The 20,067-nt window shown below is 39.4% G+C and overlaps 1 protein-coding gene across 4 annotated transcripts in view; it reads left to right on the forward strand.

The window, feature by feature from the left end:
• The first annotated feature begins 3,272 nt into the window (after window positions 1-3,272).
• Window positions 3,273-20,067, forward strand: part of herc1 (HECT and RLD domain containing E3 ubiquitin protein ligase family member 1) — an 89,070-nt gene continuing 72,275 nt past the window's right edge. For 3 of the 4 annotated variants that reach the window (XM_084720943.1, XM_084721116.1, XM_084721029.1), the window contains exons 1-5: window positions 13,549-13,989; window positions 14,318-14,414; window positions 18,554-18,697; window positions 18,932-19,059; window positions 19,519-19,663. In XM_084720943.1, coding sequence (XP_084577069.1) covers window positions 13,564-13,989; window positions 14,318-14,414; window positions 18,554-18,697; window positions 18,932-19,059; window positions 19,519-19,663 — 940 coding nt within the window. In that variant the 5' untranslated portion in view covers window positions 13,549-13,563. Of the gene's footprint in view, window positions 3,757-8,689; window positions 9,667-10,227; window positions 10,324-10,946; window positions 11,142-13,548; window positions 13,990-14,317; window positions 14,415-18,553; window positions 18,698-18,931; window positions 19,060-19,518; window positions 19,664-20,067 lie in introns of those variants that run through there. The other variant, XM_084721199.1, reaches the window with a different exon arrangement.

The raw sequence follows: 20,067 nt of genomic DNA on the forward strand, positions 1-20,067 counted from the left end.
AAAACCAGAGCAGGAGGCTTAAAACTTCACCCAGCATGTTTGTCCCACCAGTCAAAAAGTGTTCTGGTTAAAGACTGACTCTGATGCATACTTTACAATAAGACTACCCTTACAGGTGATTTATAAATGCTTTATAATTAGGTTGTAAACACTTTATAATGTGTTAATCATTTGTTACAACACATCAGATAAAAGTGCAACCATTTCCTGTTGTTTGCCAAATAGTGAGCCCACATGTATCTGGCATCATCTAATCTAATCCATGCTCTTTGGGATCTGGTGGTGGTGGAAAATTTTTGGGGTGCCGAAGCTTTTATGCCTTTAATTTGAAAGGACAGCTGTACAGGAAGGTGGGAGAGAGAGGGTGGGGATGACATGCAGCAAAGGGCTGCAGGTGGGAGTTGAACCCACAGCTGCTGCTGAGGACTGACAGTTTTCAAAAACATCATAAATTAAACAATTAATTCCACTTCTGCACATCCACATCTGCACTGGTGACTGTGCAAAAGCTAATATTTCATTAAATGAATGCTTTATGGCCTTGTTTCTCAAACTGAGTACCACTGGTGGTAGGCAGGCTATCTCCAGTGGTACATGGAGGAATGTCAGAAATTTTCAAAAATTAGATAACTTAATTAAAAAATATATAATATTATCAATATCCCACAACATTTCAAATGAAAACAGCCTACGTAACATGAGATCCCTGTAATGTAATTTAAAGTTAAGTCTTTCCAATGTTTCCTGACATTTTTATTTCAGTATCAGCATGCTGTGTGGTCACGATCGTGGGTGTAGCGTCCGTACATCGATCAGTTAACAAGCTGAAGTTAGATGGTGAGATAGTGAGTGAAGGTAAATTAAAGAGAACGGAAATAGAAAAACAATGCAGTCAAAAACACTGCAATCATGGCTCCAACTGGGAACTTTTACAAAGAGAGGTGCAGATCAGGAGAAGACTGTTTTAATTGAATGTGTTAAAGTGGACGACAGTGAACCGAGTACATCTGCTACTGAAGAAGCACCAGTGGCTCATGACTGGAGAAAATATAAAAGAATGTCCCTTTGCCTCCAATAGTAAATGTTTATGCTACTTTGCAAAAAAAAAAAAAAAAATAGTTGAGGAGACTTAAAATTCAAGGTAGTTAAGTTTTGAAATAAACTTTAAAAAGTTTTGCTGACCTATAATCCATTCATTCATTTTATTTTTTTTATTTTTTTTGTATGTATTATATGATGTCTTACAGGTGTCTTTGAAACATGCTGAGCAGCAGATAGGGGGCGCCCTGTGGCCCAGAAGGTTTATGGTGTTGACCCTGTAACTGCATCGTCCCAGGTCAAGTGAGGCTGGAACATTTGTAGCATGTCACTACCCGTCTCTCTCTCTCTCTCTCTCTCTCTCTCTCTCCTGGTTCCCTGTCAGCTGACTGATGTCAACAGCTTAAAAAAACATAAAATGCTCTCCACACCCACAAAAAAAAAAAAAAACAAACAGCAAAGAGGATCTTCTGCTACTGAGATAAAGTGGGAACTGCAACTTTAGCTGGGCTGTGTGTGTGTGTGTGTGTGTGTGTGTGTCTGCACGGACAAGATAAACCACAAACACACTTTAAACACCACAGCATGTGACAGGTCCCCACATGAGTCATTACAGTTTTAATTTTTTAGTTTTATTGTCTTAGGTTGTTTTTAATGCAGTTTAGTTTCAGAGTGTGTTTGCTCATTTCAGTTTAGTTATAATTATCTTAAATGTTTAGTTTTGTATTAGTTTCAGTACTTGTTTTAGTGTTTGTATTATAATATTGGGTAATAGGTTTTCCAGTAGCCTATCTGGAGTCTATCTCAGCTGACACTGGGCGAGAGGCGAGGCCTGGACAAGTCACCAGTTCATTGCAGCTGATATTCATTTGCAGCAAAAATGAAATGGAATAACACAAACTCAACAACAACATAAACCTTTGTCGAACTTTGTTTAAGTTGGGGCTGAGCAATATATCAAGTTATGTCATGTAAGGTAAAATAAGGTAAGGTAAATTAATTAAGGTAACGTCAGTGACTTCGTATCAGTTTTTGTGATTATTGAGGCTTAAATGCCTGATTTCATGGCAGTTTTTTTTGCAATGAAATTGCAGGAGCAGGTGGTGTTGCAGTTTTTTTTTTTTTTTTTGGAAGAATTCATTAAAATCAAAGGCAACTTATTCCAGGGAGAATAAAACCACAGTCTACTCTGAGTGTTTTAAGTAACCTCACCAAAAAGGCTCATGAGAACAAAAAGTCAAACAACATCTGCTTCACTCATAAATGTAGAAGTGGACCTGGTGGTGTTCCAAAAAGAATCTGTTTGGAGTCAAAACAGCACAAAATTATAAAAGTTCACTGAGCAACGATAAATGTCAATAGCAGTGACAAAGAAAATAGACAAATAGGAGAAATAGAGGAAATGTAAATGCAAAAAAATTGTCAATGATATATATATATATATATATATATATATACATATATATAATTGTATTTTTGTTTTTCAGTTATATACAGTTTGAAATGTCTTTAAGGTAGGGCTGGGCAATGTATCAGGGCAAGGCAAGACAAGGACAGGTAAGGTAATGTACAGGTAAGGTAAGGTAAGGGAGGGTAAAGCAAGGTAAGGTAAGGTAAGGAGTCAGGTAAGGAAAGGTAAGGTTAAATAAGGGAAGAGAAGGGAACTGATTTATTATCATCATACAACAAGGACTCCACAACAAAAATAAAGTTTTAGTCCCTTTATGTGACACACATACATCATATTTATACTGATAATTAAAATCAGAATAGAATAGGATGTAAAATATAATAAAAATCAAACAAAACAAAAACAAACAAAAAAACAACAACAACATCATATAACAACATATATTATTTATATACAATATGAATATTTTCTGGTTTCTTTACTCCTCTCTGACAGAAAACTGAATATCTTTTGTGGACAAAACGAGACATTTGAGGACGTCATCTTGGACTGATCAACATTTTGTGACATTTCATGGACCAAATAACTAATTGATTAAGTGAGAAAACAATCGTCCGATTCATCAATGATGAACCCATTAGTTGCAGCCCCAAAAACACTGTATTAGGCTGAACTATTTCACCATATTTTATATTGAGGTAATTCAAAAGTATTGGAAAGTAATCAAGTTACATTACATTACTGATTACATAATTAGCAGGTAATTAGTAATTGTAGCAGAATATATTTTTTAAGTAGTTCCTAACCTTGATTATAGATGACTTTTAACAGTAAGGTGGCAGTATTGATTTCTTATTGGTGAAACCTCTGACAGTGTAAAATCTGTGTGTTCAGGCCCCCTTTGTCTTTGTGGGCGTGAATGACTGTGTGCATGAGCCACTGTTGACTATATGAACATCCAGCAGCATACAGAGAGAGTGCATGTAGGCAGACAGTCAGGCAGGAAAGTAATCAGTCAGACAGACAGACAGAGAGAGACAGACAGGTCTGGACGTCACCGCCCTGTGCTGGGGCTCGGTTAGGGGCTGGGACTGCCTGACTGAGCAGACTGGACCTGATCACAGCAGTGGAAGGTGCGGGAGAGGCGGGCGGAGGCATGGACATCCATGCATGGCTCTGTCTCCTTTCACAATAACGTTATCAAAGCGTGCGGATATCGACTGAACTGTTGGTGTTTATGCAATGAAGCACAGTCAGGTTCTTGTGTAAGCACAACGCGAAGAAGAGGAGGCCCCTGACAGTTACTGGTAAGCGAGATTTTATACCTGAAAGTGGAACGTTAGCTAGCATGCTAATATGATACAGCAGATAAGCCACCTATTACTGGACAAAATAGCTCGGGCTGTGTGGAGTTGAGCTTTTTGGACATTAATGCATTCTTGTGTGACTATTTAACTCTTTTATCAGCCCCCTGTCATACCTGCACATGAATGTCTTATGTCTATGTTTAGACATTTTAAGCTCTGCTAGCTGAGTGACGTTAGGAAAGTTAGCTAACGTTAGCTAAGGTCGTGTCGAGAAGGGAACCCGAGACCTGCGAAAGATCTCGCGAGAGTAAGTATTTTAATCCACACCATGATCTGTCTCTTAACCTGTTCAAATCCTTTTTGGCTCCAACTCTAATCAGATTTTAACCATAAATCTGCCCAATAAAATCATAATTAATTTGTACAAGGTGCACAATGAAGAAACGGCGCGTGAAAATCTCGCGAGAGTTTAATTAATCGAGGGTTCCCCTTCTGAACATAGGCACGACCGTTAGCTAACGTAAACAGTAGCGTCAGTTGACAGTCGTCTTATTTGGTATGTAGCAAAACAAACTGCGAACAATGTAACATCTATGCTAACGTTGTAGTTTTAGTTTGCCAGTGCTAATGAAGCTAACTCACTGTTAACGTTACTCATGTAGCGTCTCAACCTGAATGTTTGTCAGTCTCCTGCAGCTAATGTTAATGTCAGTGATTTGTAAATTGTTAGCAGCTGCTGATTATCATCACAGCTAAACTGCCTCTCTAATCTGACCCAGCAGGAACGTTAACAGCCCTCTGTGCTCTTCAGCATGGTTACCGGCTGTCTAATGTTATCTGTCGGTGGTTTACTATGTACTGACAACCTCAGCTTGAACCAGTATTAACTGAATGTTGGCATGGGCCGTTTCTGCAAATGAGTTTGCCAGTTAGCTAGTTTAGCTGGGCTAGGTGCTAACCAAGGTAGTTTCCGTGGTGCTAACAGCTTAACGTCATGTTGTATTTGTATGTAAATATCTGTGGTGTTGCTTGCAAACCTGTCATTGTGAATGTCAGTAGGGTGAGGAGTGACTGGAGAAAGTCACAATAACCTGGGGCCAAAACGGGCACCAAGGAAGGGGCTGAAAATGTCACTGATGAACATGATATGATGGATTCATAGTAGCTCAGTCTGTAGTGAACATCCAAAAGTCCTCCACAATAATGAGCTGGAACTGCACGCTCAAATATTGAACCAGAGTTTCAGTAAACATATTAGTAATCAAGTAAAACGATAGACAATATTTGCACCTGACTCATATTTGCAGTAAAAATGAAAGTGAAATAACACAAACTCCAACACAAAGCTTTATTGAAATGCCTTTAAGATAATGTTGAGCAAAATATGAAGGTATGGTAAGGTAGCTCTATCTGATTTATTATCTTATATGACATACAACAGAAGGTTTGAATCCTTTCATACACACACTAAACATATATGCAGATAATTAAAATCAGAATATAATAGGATATTCTAATAAATAATATTAAAATAAAACAAATATCTTAAACATCTGTACACACAAGGAAACTTAAAAAGACTTTTTCGTTTCCTTGTGTACACCCAGGAGATAATTCTGTTACGTATTTTTTAAATTTGCGTCAGGTTGAATGTAAACAGCAGCAACAAGATGGTGGTGATAATATGGTTGACATCCTCACATTAAAAAAATGCAATGTGTGGAAAACATTGCACCATCAAATTTGACCATATTTGTGCACCAAGCATCATCAGTGTAAACATGGAGTCTGTCTCAGCTCAGGTGGTCACAGGTCTGTACGATGTTGGAACAACATTACAATAAAGTGATGTAATTTTCTGAACTTTTAGCTGTATAGTATATTCATATTAGTGATGATTATTTATCAAATATTGCATAGAGTTATATGTTGTCATAACACCAATAGCCGTCCCTACAGTGTAGTTGCAATATTGATAAATAGCAATATTGTCCAAAGATATTATTGGTAAGCCATGTCACCGAGCCCTAACAGCCACCAATGGCACTATGAAAGCAAGCATAGAATTTCAATAACAAACATAATATGATGGATTTACAGTAGCTCAGGATGTAATGAATATTCAGAAGTCCTCCATGACATTGAGTGTCTTGAGCTGCACAGACTCAAACATCGAACAACAGCTTCAGTAAACACGACTTTGAACAAATGCATGAGACACACTGCAGTGTTCTCTCTGTACAGCTGTTGTGCTGTGGGCAGTAATTCTAGTTTTGTCTCATATCTGTTGCTGTTTGTGTCGTACATAAAGTTGAGGTTCTAATATTAAATATGTTTTTAATTATGTACTCATTACTTCTAAGCATCTGGACTACATTTAATTTAGTTATAGATGACATTAATGCTAAATTACAGTGTTTATACATGTGTTTGCAGTGTGATCATTTCCTTGTTGTGTTGGCACACAGGGCTGCAACTAACCATTATTTTCTCAATTTATTAATTAATAGTTTCCAATAAAATGTTGATAAATGTTTCCCAAAGGCCAAGATGATGTTGTAAAATGTCTTGTTTTGCCTGCAGCCCAGAAATATTCAGTTTACTGTTATAAGAGGAGTAAAGAAACCAGAAAATATTCAAATTTAAGAGGCTGAAATCAGAGAATTTTTACCTTTTAGATAGATACAAAATGCACATGTTTATCTCAGTTTAAGTTTTATTTAAACAATTCCAGTGGCACATTAATTTTGTGAAACATTAAATCATGACAAAATGAGGTGCAGTTAACACTATTCATCCAAACCAAACCAAGGCAGACCAAACAAAATGGTGAGAAAACCTGTGAGCTCTGGAGAAATCACACACAATACATGAACATAATACAGTTTTAATTATTTACATTCTTAACAGCAATTAATGAATTAATGATTAATCATTAACATCTGTGGTCTGTAGCACTTCCACATCTGTTTCTTAGAGGAGGATGTGGTTCTGTGGTTCTCACACGGACGTTGTATATGAAAAAAAAAATCTTTATCCTGTCTGTTCTCATGACACGACCATTCAGCATAGATCAGGAAGTGCTTGCAGTTGACTGTAAGTTTTGTTTGTGAAGCCTGGCAACAGTGTAGTCACAAAAAAAGAGAAATGTTCTGTTTCTTTCCTGGTTGAATCTGCAGGCTGCGATCAGGTTGTAGGATGCGATGTCACCTCCTGAGCCTCTTATGATTGGCCCTCTTGCTCAGTGTAAAGATATCATAACAGTGTTGTAAGGTTTTGCGTCCTCTGACCGTGACTGTTGCTGTTTTGGTTTCTATACCTGATGTAGGACTTTGTTGGTGTAGGCCTGAAATTATATGTCACTGCGTTTGACCTCACATGATATATGCAGACAGATTCCACAAAGGCTGCCAATTCCTCCTACAATCTGTCTATCAGCAGATCCATCATCCTGTCAGTCAGCAGGCAGTTAACTGCTTCCTTCTTTAGTCATTTTAGTTCATGTTTACAAGTCAAATCACTGCAGGCGCTGTGAATGGTGTTTCAGCACTAAGATAATAGGCTGACGTTTACATTAGTTACATAAAATCTGTGAAGATCAGCTCTGTGATTGGTTATGCAAACCCTGCAGTAAATCTTTGATGTTCTGTTTGTGTTGGTTAAAGTAATTTCTGAGTCTATTCATTCATTCGTGGTGGTTCCACCCTAATTTACATCCGTGATAGTGAGAGGTAAGAGAAGCACCTGTCAGTACAATGTTATCTAATATGATCTTATCACCTGAATTGTCTGCTGGCCCTTCTCAAATCTTTGAGATTAAAGATTGCCTAATTTGAATTAGAATTCAAACAGATCTAATTGATGAGTGGAATCAAAATCACTTTAATCTAATCTATACATAATCTCTGGAAGGAGCACTTTTAATAAAATTCCTTCTACTTTCAGTCCTTGCAGATTTTAATTCAAAGGATTCTCAGCCTTCACTTGTCTCACATATTCTGAGTTAGTGCATGACTAAGCAATTTACAGAATCACTCCTACATGGAATAAATCAAATTTAATGTTTCAAGTGAAACTGCCGTTTAATGAATAGTCATGGACTCTTCAGTTCAGTTTACTTTTATAGACAGTGTTGCTTTATGCACTTATGTGTCAGCAATTTCTAGGAAATGTTGAAGGAACATTTACACAAACTACAGCAGAGTAACCAAAGTATTTTTAAAATAGGGCTGCAAGTAACAGTTACTTTCAATGTCAATTAATCTGTCGACTATTTTCTCGATTAATTGATTAGTAGTTTTGTCTATAAAATGTCAGAAAATCGTGAAAGATGTCAGTGACGTCCTTGTCCTTGTTGTCCAGAGCCCAAAGATACTCAGTTTACTGTCATGGAAGAGTCAAGAAGCCAGAAAATATTCACATTTATTAAGCTGAAATCTGAGAATTCTTTTGTTAAAAAATACGCAAACTGATTAATCATGGCAGCTATAATTTAAAAGATAATGATAAAAAATGTCTGTCCTGGTTCTGTGTGCATGAAAGGATGAGACCAGCTTGAATATAAGCCTGTTTAAGCTTATAACCACATGTTAACTTCCCATAAATTAAGTGTCTGCAGACATTATAAATTTGACATCAAAGGGGTCATATTTACCTTGATTCCCTGATCTGCTCCGATGGAACGTATGTCCCTTTAAAGGAAAATGTTTCTTCATGAAATTCATTCTTCTTACAACATGATTATCCATTTAAGAAACTGTGTTCAAGTTGTTGAGGTTGGTGCCAAGAAGAGCTTTGCAAACAGGAAACTATTGATAACCTCAAACAGAAGGTTACTGTGTTTTTACCAAAGTTTTATGCAGCACATGAGGAGAGTTTGATGAAGGAATAGCTGGAATAACTTTTTAAATGATGTCATCTGGATTGTTTTCAGGACTGATGGCTCCAGAGTGACATGCCATGGCTTTAATGATCCCCCCGGTGAAACTGAAATGGCTGGAGCACCTAAACAGCTCATGGATCACGGAGGACAGCGAGTCGATAGCCACACGGGAGGGAGTGTCTGTGCTCTACTCAAAACTGCTGGCCAACAAAGAGGCGGTGCTGCTGCCCCAGCAGGTGCTGTGTCTGAAAGGTCCACAGCTTCCAGACTTTGAGCGTGAATCCCTCTCCAGTGATGAGCAGGAGCACTACCTGGACGCTCTGCTCAGCAGCCAGTTGGCCCTGGCCAAGATGGTCTGCTCTGATTCTCCCTTTGCTGCTGCCCTTCGCAAACGGGTGCTGGTGCTCCAGCGTATCTTCTACGCACTTTCCAACAAGTACCACGACAAGGGGAAGGTCAAGCAGCAGCAGCACTCTCCAGAGAACAACTCGGGCTCAGCTGACCTGCACTCTGTCAGCGAGCGGCCGCGCTCCAGCACCGACGCCCTCATCGAGATGGGCGTTCGCACGGGCCTCAGCCTTCTTTTTGCTCTGCTGCGCCAGAGCTGGATGATGCCTCCTCCACCTAGCCCTGGTGGAGGTCCTGGGGGCAACATAAACTTGTGTAACGATGTCATTCACACAGCCATCGACGTGGTCAGCTCCCTGCCCCCCCTCTCTCTGGCCAACGAGAGCAAGATCCCACCAATGGGTCTGGACTGCCTGGCCCAGGTCACCACGTTTCTGAAGGGAGTGACCATGCCAAATTCTGGGGCGGATATCTTAGGGCGTCGGCTCGCCTCGGAGCTACTGCTGGGGCTTGCCTCCCAGAGAGGCTCCCTGCGCTACCTGCTGGAGTGGATTGAGATGGCCTTGGCTGCATCAGCTGTGGTCAGTACGATGGAGGAAAACAAGGTGCTACAGAACCAAGAGGGCCTCATTGGCTATGATTGTTTCATGAACATCCTTATGCAGATGAGACGCTCTTTGGTGAGTAAAGATTTGCTTCTATCTAAGACACAGTAGCTCAGACAGCTTTTTAATTGTTCTGAGCTGTCAAATGGGCTTAAAAAATGACGGCCTTTCTCCTTCGACTGAGTCTTAAACCAGACATTTTCTAAAATGTAAAATTGTAATCAGTGGACTTGATGCAAAAATGTTCAGGACAGTGAACAACAAAAGTCTTTCATCTACATGCTTCATAGCCTGGAATCTTGAGGTGTGATACATGACACCATTTACTCAGAGATGATCTGTAAAGAATACAGTAAAAACATGATGATGTAGGAAATCTTACATCGTCATCTTAATCATACACTGAGACTAATTGAAGGTACTTATGTTTTTTTTTTCCCCAAAGATTTTTGTTTCTCTTAAATGTTTTGTATGGTGTGGTCTGTTTTTGCTTCCTCTCAGATTTAGTTGTGCATAGGTAATTTAATGTTTCTTTATTGTTGTCTGTTACAAAGCCTGATAATAATGAGTGTAATGTTTTATTGGCTTGAATCCATGTAGGGTCCAAACATTGATTTATGTGTTCGATTTCCTCAGGGCTCCTCAGCAGATCGCAGCCAGTGGCGAGAGCCCACACGGACCTCTGATGGCCTGTGCTCATTGTATGAAGCAGCACTCTGTCTTTTTGAAGAAGTAAGACATTTTAACCATATTTTACTTTCTGATTCAGTGGCCTGCTGCTATTTTTGCAGACTCTTGTATAAAACTGTCATACAAGTTATTCCTGTGCATGTTGAAAATTCTCAGTATTGTTGTAGCTGTTATCTATCACTGACAGGGTTCATTTTGAAAATGTATTTCATTTCCTCAAAGTCAGCCTCCATTCAGAAATGTGTTGTGTTTATTTTTACCTTGGGTGGAGAAGGAGTAGATGTATTTTTAACATCCCCTCCATTAAAAATTAATTTTTCTTACTTCATGTCCCCTAAAATGTCTGACCTTGACTATACTGACTTGTATCTGTGCAAAGTTTGTCACTGGAGAGTTGTTTTCTCATTCCTCTACTACACTGTCCTAAAATCTGAGATCTGGGCAAGATAGATTTGATACATAACTTACTCAAAATCCTGTTGCTGTGATTTAGGCAAAGAAATTTATGACTGAATTTGATGTTTCCTCTAGTGCTAGCCATTTTGACGTGCACTGCTCGTTTCCCAGTTAACCCAGTGCAAGCCGTGGTGGTGGGTGGAGCACGAAAGAATTTCCGACTAAGTTTGAGTGGTTCTTTAATCTTTAATCATGTGTTTTTCTTCCAGGTATGTCGAATGGCATCAGACTACTCTCGCACCTGTGTCAGTCCTGACAGCATTCAGACTGGAGAGGCGCCTGTGGTGTCTGAGACCTGTGAGGTTTACGTGTGGGGCAGTAACAGCAGCCACCAGCTCGTGGAGGGGACACAGGAGAAGATCCTGCAGCCCAAGCTGGCCGCCAGCTTCGCCGACGCACAAACAGTAAGTGAAAACAGCGCTGAGAGTGCTGAGAGAGGAAACATCTGATATCCTGTATTCATCATGAGAGAAAGAGAAAGTGTCATGAGTTTCAAATTAATTCTGCTGGTTTTGGCCAACAGGTTGTTGACTTTTAAGGGGAAAAGATTTCTCCCTCAAGGTATGAATCATACTGATCAGTATGAAAGTGAGGTGTTACATAAAGATGGCGACATGATAATAATACAGTCAAATTCAAATTTCACTGGTTCTCCCACAGGGAAACTACAGCTGTAGATCAAAGTAAAGTGACATGCCGTTATTGCTGTATTTGTTAGATAAGATAGATAAGTCTGAGACGGTGACTCTTTAAGATGGAGGAGAAAATAATATCAAGTGTCTTGAGCTATGGCAAGAATATGTCAACTATACCTAATTAATGTGCAAAAGATTGTGATCTGATTGGTTGTACACATGGTAGATTCTTATTTCTGTTTGCTGTAACATTTGCAGGATATTTAAGAATTTCTGACAAGAGAAAAAAGTCATGGTTTGGGTAAAAATAACTTTTCATTCACATGGGAGACAAACCCCAGTCTCCCCTGTGAGAGTCCTGTGTTTTGAGTAGACTTGCACCGATTTCAACTTTCTTAGCCGATTCTGATTTCCGATTTTTGAGGGGTCTGACCTACCGATTCCGATTTTGGCCGGTTCTGATTTTCAGTCTTTCTAAGAACTGTAATTGACAGCATTCACAAACATTTTTGCAACTTTTCTTGTAAATATGTTCATAATAAGACACTGACTATTAAATATTCATTTAATACTTTCTCCAAAATCATCCAGATTACAACCAGGCCTTATTATGATTTTATATTAAGATTATGAAGTGGGTGAACGCGATCTCGCGAGATCATCTCGTGGGATTTCGTGGGACGTGATTTCACGTGATCTTTTGTGGAAGCGGATGTAAACAAACTGGAGACTAACGCAGCGCAACAGTTTGAAGTAAAACTTTGCCGTGAGAAAAACAAACACAGAAGTTAAACGAATCTGGATGAGAAAATGTTTGAGGAGACGCATCAACACAGGTTGTTTATTCTTCAGCCAGAACAGGAGGTGAGATTTTAACTGTCCCTCTGTGAACAGCAGTCTGCTGCTAGCTTGCTAGCATTAGCCTTAAGTGCGAGAGAGTTTACGGCTGTTTTGCGACATTGTCAGCTGCTCTGTCTCGTTGTAGACTGTCTGTCTTCTCTTTATCCTGTTCTTGGAATCTGTCTCTGACACCAGCTTCAAGCAGACGTGTGTCTGAGTGTGTGTAGCTGTTATCAGCGCTGTGTTGACGGCATGGTCAGTTTGTCTGCTGCGCGCATGACGTGACCATCGTGCAGAACATGTGTGTGACAATGACGGGCACAGAACCGGATTTGTGACGCTGACCCGCTTGTCACCGGTCAGGGCCAGTCACGTGAAAACCGGCCCGATTCTGAGCATTGCCGATTAATGGGTGCAAGTCTAGTTTTGAGCCATGCATCCACCCACTCATTGTCCTCCAGACATGGATTTCCTCGTTTTACATGTAGACCTTTACCGCTTACATTTGATAAGCCATATAATGCTTTCAGAGAAAATGCAATATGTTGCTGTGGAAATCGAGAAATTCTTTTTCTCTGCCTGGGAAAGTCTGATTGGCTAGTAGTCTTTGTCTTTGTTGGTTTGGGTCTGACATTTAGGCAGATGAGATTTGGTAGGTTTAGAGTTAGAGTGAGATTATCTGGGTAAGTGAGCCAGAGGCAGAGGAGTAGGGCAGGTCATGCCTTCATCATCCTGAGGGGAAAAAATCAAGTGGGTAGGTTGCTTGCTTGGAGGTTGTACTTGTTTGACGTACGGTAACCCACAGGTGGTGGAAGGAGAGGAAAATGTCCTCTGAAACAGGCAGCCGATGGGAGGCTTATACCCACACTTAGTCTCAATCACACGGTCGTCCTTTGATTACTGTTACTTATTTAACCAAAACCATGATCCTTTCCTAAATCTGACCAAGTATATTTGTGCCTAAACCTCAACAAACTATGTCTGTGTCACAAAGCAATAGGTAATGGTGCACCAGTGAACAAACTCCACTTCTTATCACATTCTCAGCACCATGTTCTCACGAACAGACATATCTCAGATTTTTATTTGTCTCCTACAATGTTTTCTCTTTGTCTGTTAGGGAGAATGGAAACCCCATTATGAAGATAACACACAGTTATAAATCTTATAAGTCATGTTTTCTGCCTACATAGCTTTTGCTGTTCCTGTAGCTCTGCACTTCACATCTTTGTACAATATCAGGAAGCCCTGGTCAGTGATGTGAATTGTGCTTTTTGGAGCACTTCTGTAGAGTGAGGTTGCACAGAATAATGTGCTGATGCTATGAATGAAGGGAAAAATCACAGAAAACATGCAGGAAATTCTGTGTTTTCGATCTCAGCCACTCAGTGTGTGTGAGAATGCTGAGTCAGTCTGCAGTCTTCCACTGCACACAAACAAACATCTTTCCATCTTTTCTCTGCAGATTGAGGCAGGTCAGTACTGCACTTTTGTAATCTCTTCTGATGGCTCCGTCCGGGCCTGCGGGAAGGGCAGCTACGGCCGCTTGGGCCTCGGGGACTCGAACAACCAATCGACGCTCAAGAAGTTGACCTTTGAGCCCCACCGTGCCATCAAGAAGGTGTCGTCGTCCAAGGGCTCAGATGGCCACACGCTGGCCTTCACGACGGAGGGTGAGGTGTTCAGCTGGGGTGACGGTGATTATGGCAAACTGGGTCACGGGAACAGCTCAACACAGAAATACCCTAAACTTATCCAGGGGCCACTGCAGGGGAAGGTAGGGTTTCACACATGGTATTTTATTAATGTGGTGCACATTCTAGCTTTTTGTTCTTTTATATCCAGTAATAAAGTTATAGCAGACAATTAAATTAAATAAATGTTGCCACCCTTCACTTGGTGAAATGTTTTTGGACTTTTTCAACTTGCTGGTAGATTGAAGTGCATAAAAAATCCAGACAGTGCATTTATTATAAGTTTCTTATAGCTGCTTTTTTCTGTGCCTTTTGTTTTGAAAATTGACAAGAGAAATCCAATAGATGTCTTTTTTCATTGTGTATTTACTGGCATTTATAAACTATGATAATGTGTCTGTTTTGTGTCAGGTGGTGGTGTGTGTGTCTGCTGGCTACAGACACAGTGCTGCAGTCAGTGAGGATGGAGAACTGTACACATGGGGTGAAGGAGATTTTGGACGATTAGGTAAGTTGGTGAACTAATTAATCCTAAAATGGCTTAGTGCTGGACGATATAGCTTATAAATATCCTGATATCATACATGCACTGTGTGGGGCTGGACAAAATCAAATATCCCCAATATTCCCAATATTTTTGACCAAATACCTCCACACTGATAATGTTTTAGGGATGACTAAGGATGCTTTAATGAAATATTAACAATGAGATTTTTGATACATGATCATCAGTAATGTGGATAAAGGCGAATAATAGAACAGCTGGAACAGATAAAGACATCTGTCATATCTCAATATAACGATTAACAAAATCTAAGTTCTGGGCAATATGTCAATATTACATTGATTTCAAGTTATGAGAATCTGGGCTGCAACTAACGATTATTTTCATAGTTGATTAATCAGTTGATTATTTTCTCAATTGATTAATAGTTAGTTAATAGTAATGTTTGTTTGTGTTTCCCAAAGCCTAAGATGATGTCCTCAAATGTCTCATTTTACTCAAAACCTGGGGTTGGGCAATATATCGGTATTACATTGTACCGTGATACGAGACTAGATATCTTGATAGATTTTGGATATCGATTTATCAGGATATGGCATAATAGTTGTGTTTTCCTGGTTGTAAAGGCTGCATTGCAGCAAATTAATGTAATTTTCTGAACTTACTGGACTGTTGTGTTATTTGCCTTTACCCACTTACTCATTCTAGTTACTATTTTGTGAAAGCACCAATAGTCATCCCAACCATATTGTCGCAATATCGAGGTATTTGGTCAAAAATTTTGTGATTTTTACTCATTTTATCACCTTAACTGCTTCCACCCCTTAGAGTACACAACATGTACACAACCTACTTGATCAACAATTATCAACATTGACCCATATGGAACTTCACTATGGGTGATTCAGCTATATCGCTCAGGCCTATCACAACCCAAAAATATTCAGTTTACTGTCATAGAGGAGTAAAGAAACCAGAAAATATTCACATTTAAGAAGCTGAAAACAGAGAAACTTGACTTTTTTTCTTAATAAAATTACTCAAACCTGTTCATCGATTACCAAAATAGTTGGCGATTAATTTGATAATCAATGAATCCATTAATTTTTGCAGCTCTAATGAGACTAAATATCCACTTAAGTTGACTTTCTTAATAAACACCTGTACAATGAAACACTTCCCAGAGTTATGGCTGTGCTGATTATGTGTTTTGGGGCGTCACAGTTTCCGTAAAGTTCAGCCCGTCACAATATTTATGCTATCATACAATATGTGGACATGACCTCGATCATTTTTGTCAACCCTGATGTTGCCCGATGTGTTTATATGTGTGTTTGTTTACAGAAGAATGTGGCCAACATGATGCCTGAATAAACAGCAGGGGTTTTGTACCATTTTAGCAGTGCCTGAAAGCCAAATCAACAAGAAAAAAAAAAAAAACACACTGCAGAGACACGTTTTTCTGTCATTTGGGGTCACGCGGCTCGTGTCCTCTCCTCACCTGCTCTCTGTGTCAGTGTGTCAAGGTGGGCGGGGCTCCGGCAGCTCCTCCACACAAACAAACACAGTGAACAAGGTGAAGCGAGGATAACATATTACTTTAGGCTAAAAGGTGTTTTTCCTGACGACTGCATAATTACAGTCATAAAGTTTTTGAAGAGGAGGCCGTGACCCACAGCTCCGGTGTGAGAACACTTTGGGTTAAAGCTGAATGAGAGAGGAGAGCACAGAAATGTGAACGAACCGGTATGTCGAGTTTGTTTTAAACGGTCGCAAGAAAAAACTTACCTGTAACTCTATAACCCTGTGCCAAATATTAAGTGCCACTTCAGTTAACATTATATCTTGTTTTGGTTGTGTGGCTGTATTTTATTTTATTTTTTTTATTTAGGATTCTTCACATTCCATAAGACATTGAACATTTCTAAGAGGTTCAAAGTTCATTGCTCTTTAAAAGGATTTACTTGCATTTTGCTGTTATATTATCATTGTATGAGAGGCATAAAATGGTTTTAATAAAATGGTAAAATAATGTAGTTTATCACAGTTATTTCTGGGACGATACATTGTCACAGAAATAACAAACTGAAATGACTGAAAATTTGAACATTTCAGCAGGAAGTTTGTTCACAAACTGTCACTCCACACAGAGAGGTTTGGTCAGTTCTAAGATTTTAATCTTAAAAGTAAATTAAGTAAATCAACACATTTTAGGTTCCATTGTTATGAATTTTAATGCATTCTTGCACACTGCCAACACTGGTTACAAAAGCCTTTGTTGCAGCATTGTTTTTAATTAGTTGCTGGTAGCTATCAATCAATCAATCAATCAATCTGTGGTGTATTAGTCAGGGGTTAACAGGGTTTCCATTCAGCCTGACAGCTTTTAGTCATCTTGCAGGATGTGTTACCTTCTTCTCCAGATCTCACCCTGAATCATAGTTCTCATCATCCTGTGAAACACTCACAACACCAATAACAAGAAAAAAGAAGTGAAATTCACCCAAGCTGCTGACTGCAGGCCTGGTTAACCACCACAGTTTTCCCTTTTACCCAGAATGCAACATACTCAATCTATAATGTAAGAACAGTAAGAATATTCTTTATTTTATTGTTGTGGGCTATAAATGGCCTTTGTTGGGTTGTAACGATTGACTGAATGATCAGCGGTCCAGTATCATCAATGCACAGTGAAGACTTCAATCCATACAGTCATCTTTAAGATGCACCTTTATTTTGAAATTTCCCTGGCATGTGTGTGTGTCCCTGCACGTCCGTCCTAAACACTCAGCCTGTGCCAGCGCCGGGCGGACGATGGCACGCTGCCAAGACAAAGACGATGAGGACATTTACTCTCATCTACCTTCTCAGGACTAAATTGGCAGTGTGGAAATATTTTGGATTCAAAGAAAAGACGGGTCAACAGACGAAGCACATGCCGTATGCAAACAATGTCGATACAAGATAAAACACAGTGAACCTGACTGGGCACCTACACAAGAACCATGGCACTGGCCCACGTGTTGGCGAGTACATAGATCTAACTTAAACATGAGAATTGTGTCCCTTTATAGTGAACAACAGAAGGTCTTTTATTTCTTTTTTTTTGTTGTTTTTCATTCAAATGTCTGGAAGAGTTAGGTAGTAAAATTGCCAAATCATTATTTAATTCTTATTGTGAGTTGATGTAAATGTAACTGATTGTGTTAAATGGACATATGATGTCATCCTATATCAATCACAGACCCCTGAATTGAATAAAAACACTTTGTGATATCATCAAATATCATATCGTTGTCCAAAGAACCAACATTGTATTGTATCAGGATGAAACTTGTGACCTTCCCCCCTTGTTGTTTGTGATTCTGGGTCTCATGGGGACGTCTTGCATCATGGGATTGGATTGTACTCTGAATACTGTTTGTATTAAATGTTATACACCCTCTAGGCTGAGGTGCAGCATGCATCAGCTGTGTAGTGAGGTGTGTTTGAGGCGCGTTAATTAAAGCTTCTAGCCCTCACTGAACACGTCATATAGACAGAAGTCATCGGGGTAAAGTAGCTGGATGATCCAAGGAGAGAGATCGACAAAGTTGCTGCTTCTGTAAGAGGAACTGCAACTAACAAATATTTTCATTATCGATTAATCTGCAGGTTATTTTCACAATTAATCCTTCAGTCAAAAATTTTCCAGAATCCAAAGTGATGTCTTCAAATGTCTTCTTTTGTCCAACCAACAGTCCAGAACCCAAAGACTCATCATTTGCTGTCATTAATGACAAAGAAAAACTGCAAATCCTCACCTTTAACAAGCTGGAACCAGCAAATATTTGACATTTTTGCTTAAAAAAATGACTGAAACAATTAACCCACTATAAAAATTATTGGCAACTAATTTTACGTCCATCAGTTAATCAATTAATAGAGTAATTGTTGCAGCTCTATATGGACGCCTGTCAACATGCCCCTGATGAGTGAGGTTCACATACTGAAGAAGACAGTGGTTTTGGTTGTTTTATGCACATCAGACACAGACAGTCTGTGTTGCTCTTTCAACCCTCAGACAAGAAAACACTCCTCATTCATGTTCTGTGATTTCCATGTGGAAACCGCCTGACATGTTTAATTGTTTGGGATCACAGGTCATGGTGACAGCAACAGCCGAAACATTCCTACCCTGGTGAAAGACATCAGCAACGTTGGAGAGGTGTCATGTGGAAGCTCCCATACTATTGCACTGTCGAAGGACGGACGCACTGTGTGGTCTTTTGGAGGAGGAGACAATGGTGTGTAAACCCTTCACAATGACTGATTTTGTTGTTAATCTTCTGTTTTTAATGTTTTGTATCACAATTAATTTTATGAATTGAAATAAGTGTCTACAGTGTGTTCAGAATTCTTGCATTATTGTATATGCTCCACAGTTTTTATTGTAATGTATTTAGTTTTCAGTGTGTCAAAATGTCAAACTGTTACATACTGTAAATTAACTAAAGGTGAAAATGTGTGCTATCCTGCAGGAAAACTGGGTCACGGAGATACTAATCGAGTCTACAAGCCAAAAGTAGTGGAGGCCCTGCAGGGGATGTTCATCAGGAAAGTGTGTGCAGGAAGCCAGTCGTCTCTTGCCTTAACCTCTACAGGACAGGTAGGACATCATTCCTGCATCGTCAACAAACACTTGAAAGTGTGGAAACTGCTTAATGTTTTCAAGGTTATAATATCCTCAATTTAGAATATACTTGTTAATGTTCTTTGAAAAGTGTGTGAATTTTACTTTAAAAAAAAGTTGCACAAACCCTGAATAAAAGCTGTGTTTTGTTGAGAAAAAGTGGAGCCTTGAAATTCTTGAACATTTGCCCCCAAAGAAGGAATTTCATGCAGCTGTTTATGCATTCTTACTGACAGCTGTTTGGACCTTGACAGTGATATATTTTGAGGTCAGGTCTTGTTATGTAACACAGCTCTTCTTTCATGGCTTTGTCTCAAAGAAGCTGTTTTTCTCATCAGGATAGCTTTTGTCTGGGGGGTAAAGGAGTCAAATAAAAAGTTTTGCAGTGCGACTAACAGAAAACATCTGCTAATAATTCTTGTCTCTTGTTGTCAGGTGTACGCGTGGGGCTGTGGTGCTTGCCTGGGCTGTGGTTCTTCTGAGGCCACAGCACTCAGACCCAAACTAATCGAGGAGCTGGCGACCACCAGGGTGGTGGACATCTCCATCGGGGACAGTCACTGCCTGGCCTTGTCACATGGTAGTTATTTATTCCTGATTCATGTCCAAGTTTTCTCCCACTCCATCCTTTCTTTTCTTTTTTTAAAGCGTATCTGTAAATGGCAGGGGTGTAACAATAGATCAGATATCATGATAAAAAAATATCTTGATGCAGTACCAGACTGACGATTCCTACAGTAATATTACATGATTCATTTTTTTATTTCATTTTATAAAATGACTGACTGCTGCATTGTGTTTTGTTTTGTACATACATTATTTGTACATTCTCTGACTACAACTAGCGATTACTTTTATTATCGATTAATTACTTGATTATTGTTTCGATTAATCAGTTAATAGTTGTTTGTTTTCAAATGCCAGAAAATGGTGAAACACTGTGGAACAGTGTCTCCCCAAGCCTAAGACGTTTTGTCCACAACC

The sequence above is a fragment of the Lutjanus erythropterus genome, chromosome 1 (genome assembly GCF_056507025.1).
Source record: "Lutjanus erythropterus isolate fLutEry1 chromosome 1, fLutEry1.hap2, whole genome shotgun sequence".
Lineage (NCBI taxonomy): Eukaryota > Metazoa > Chordata > Actinopteri > Lutjaniformes > Lutjanidae > Lutjanus > Lutjanus erythropterus.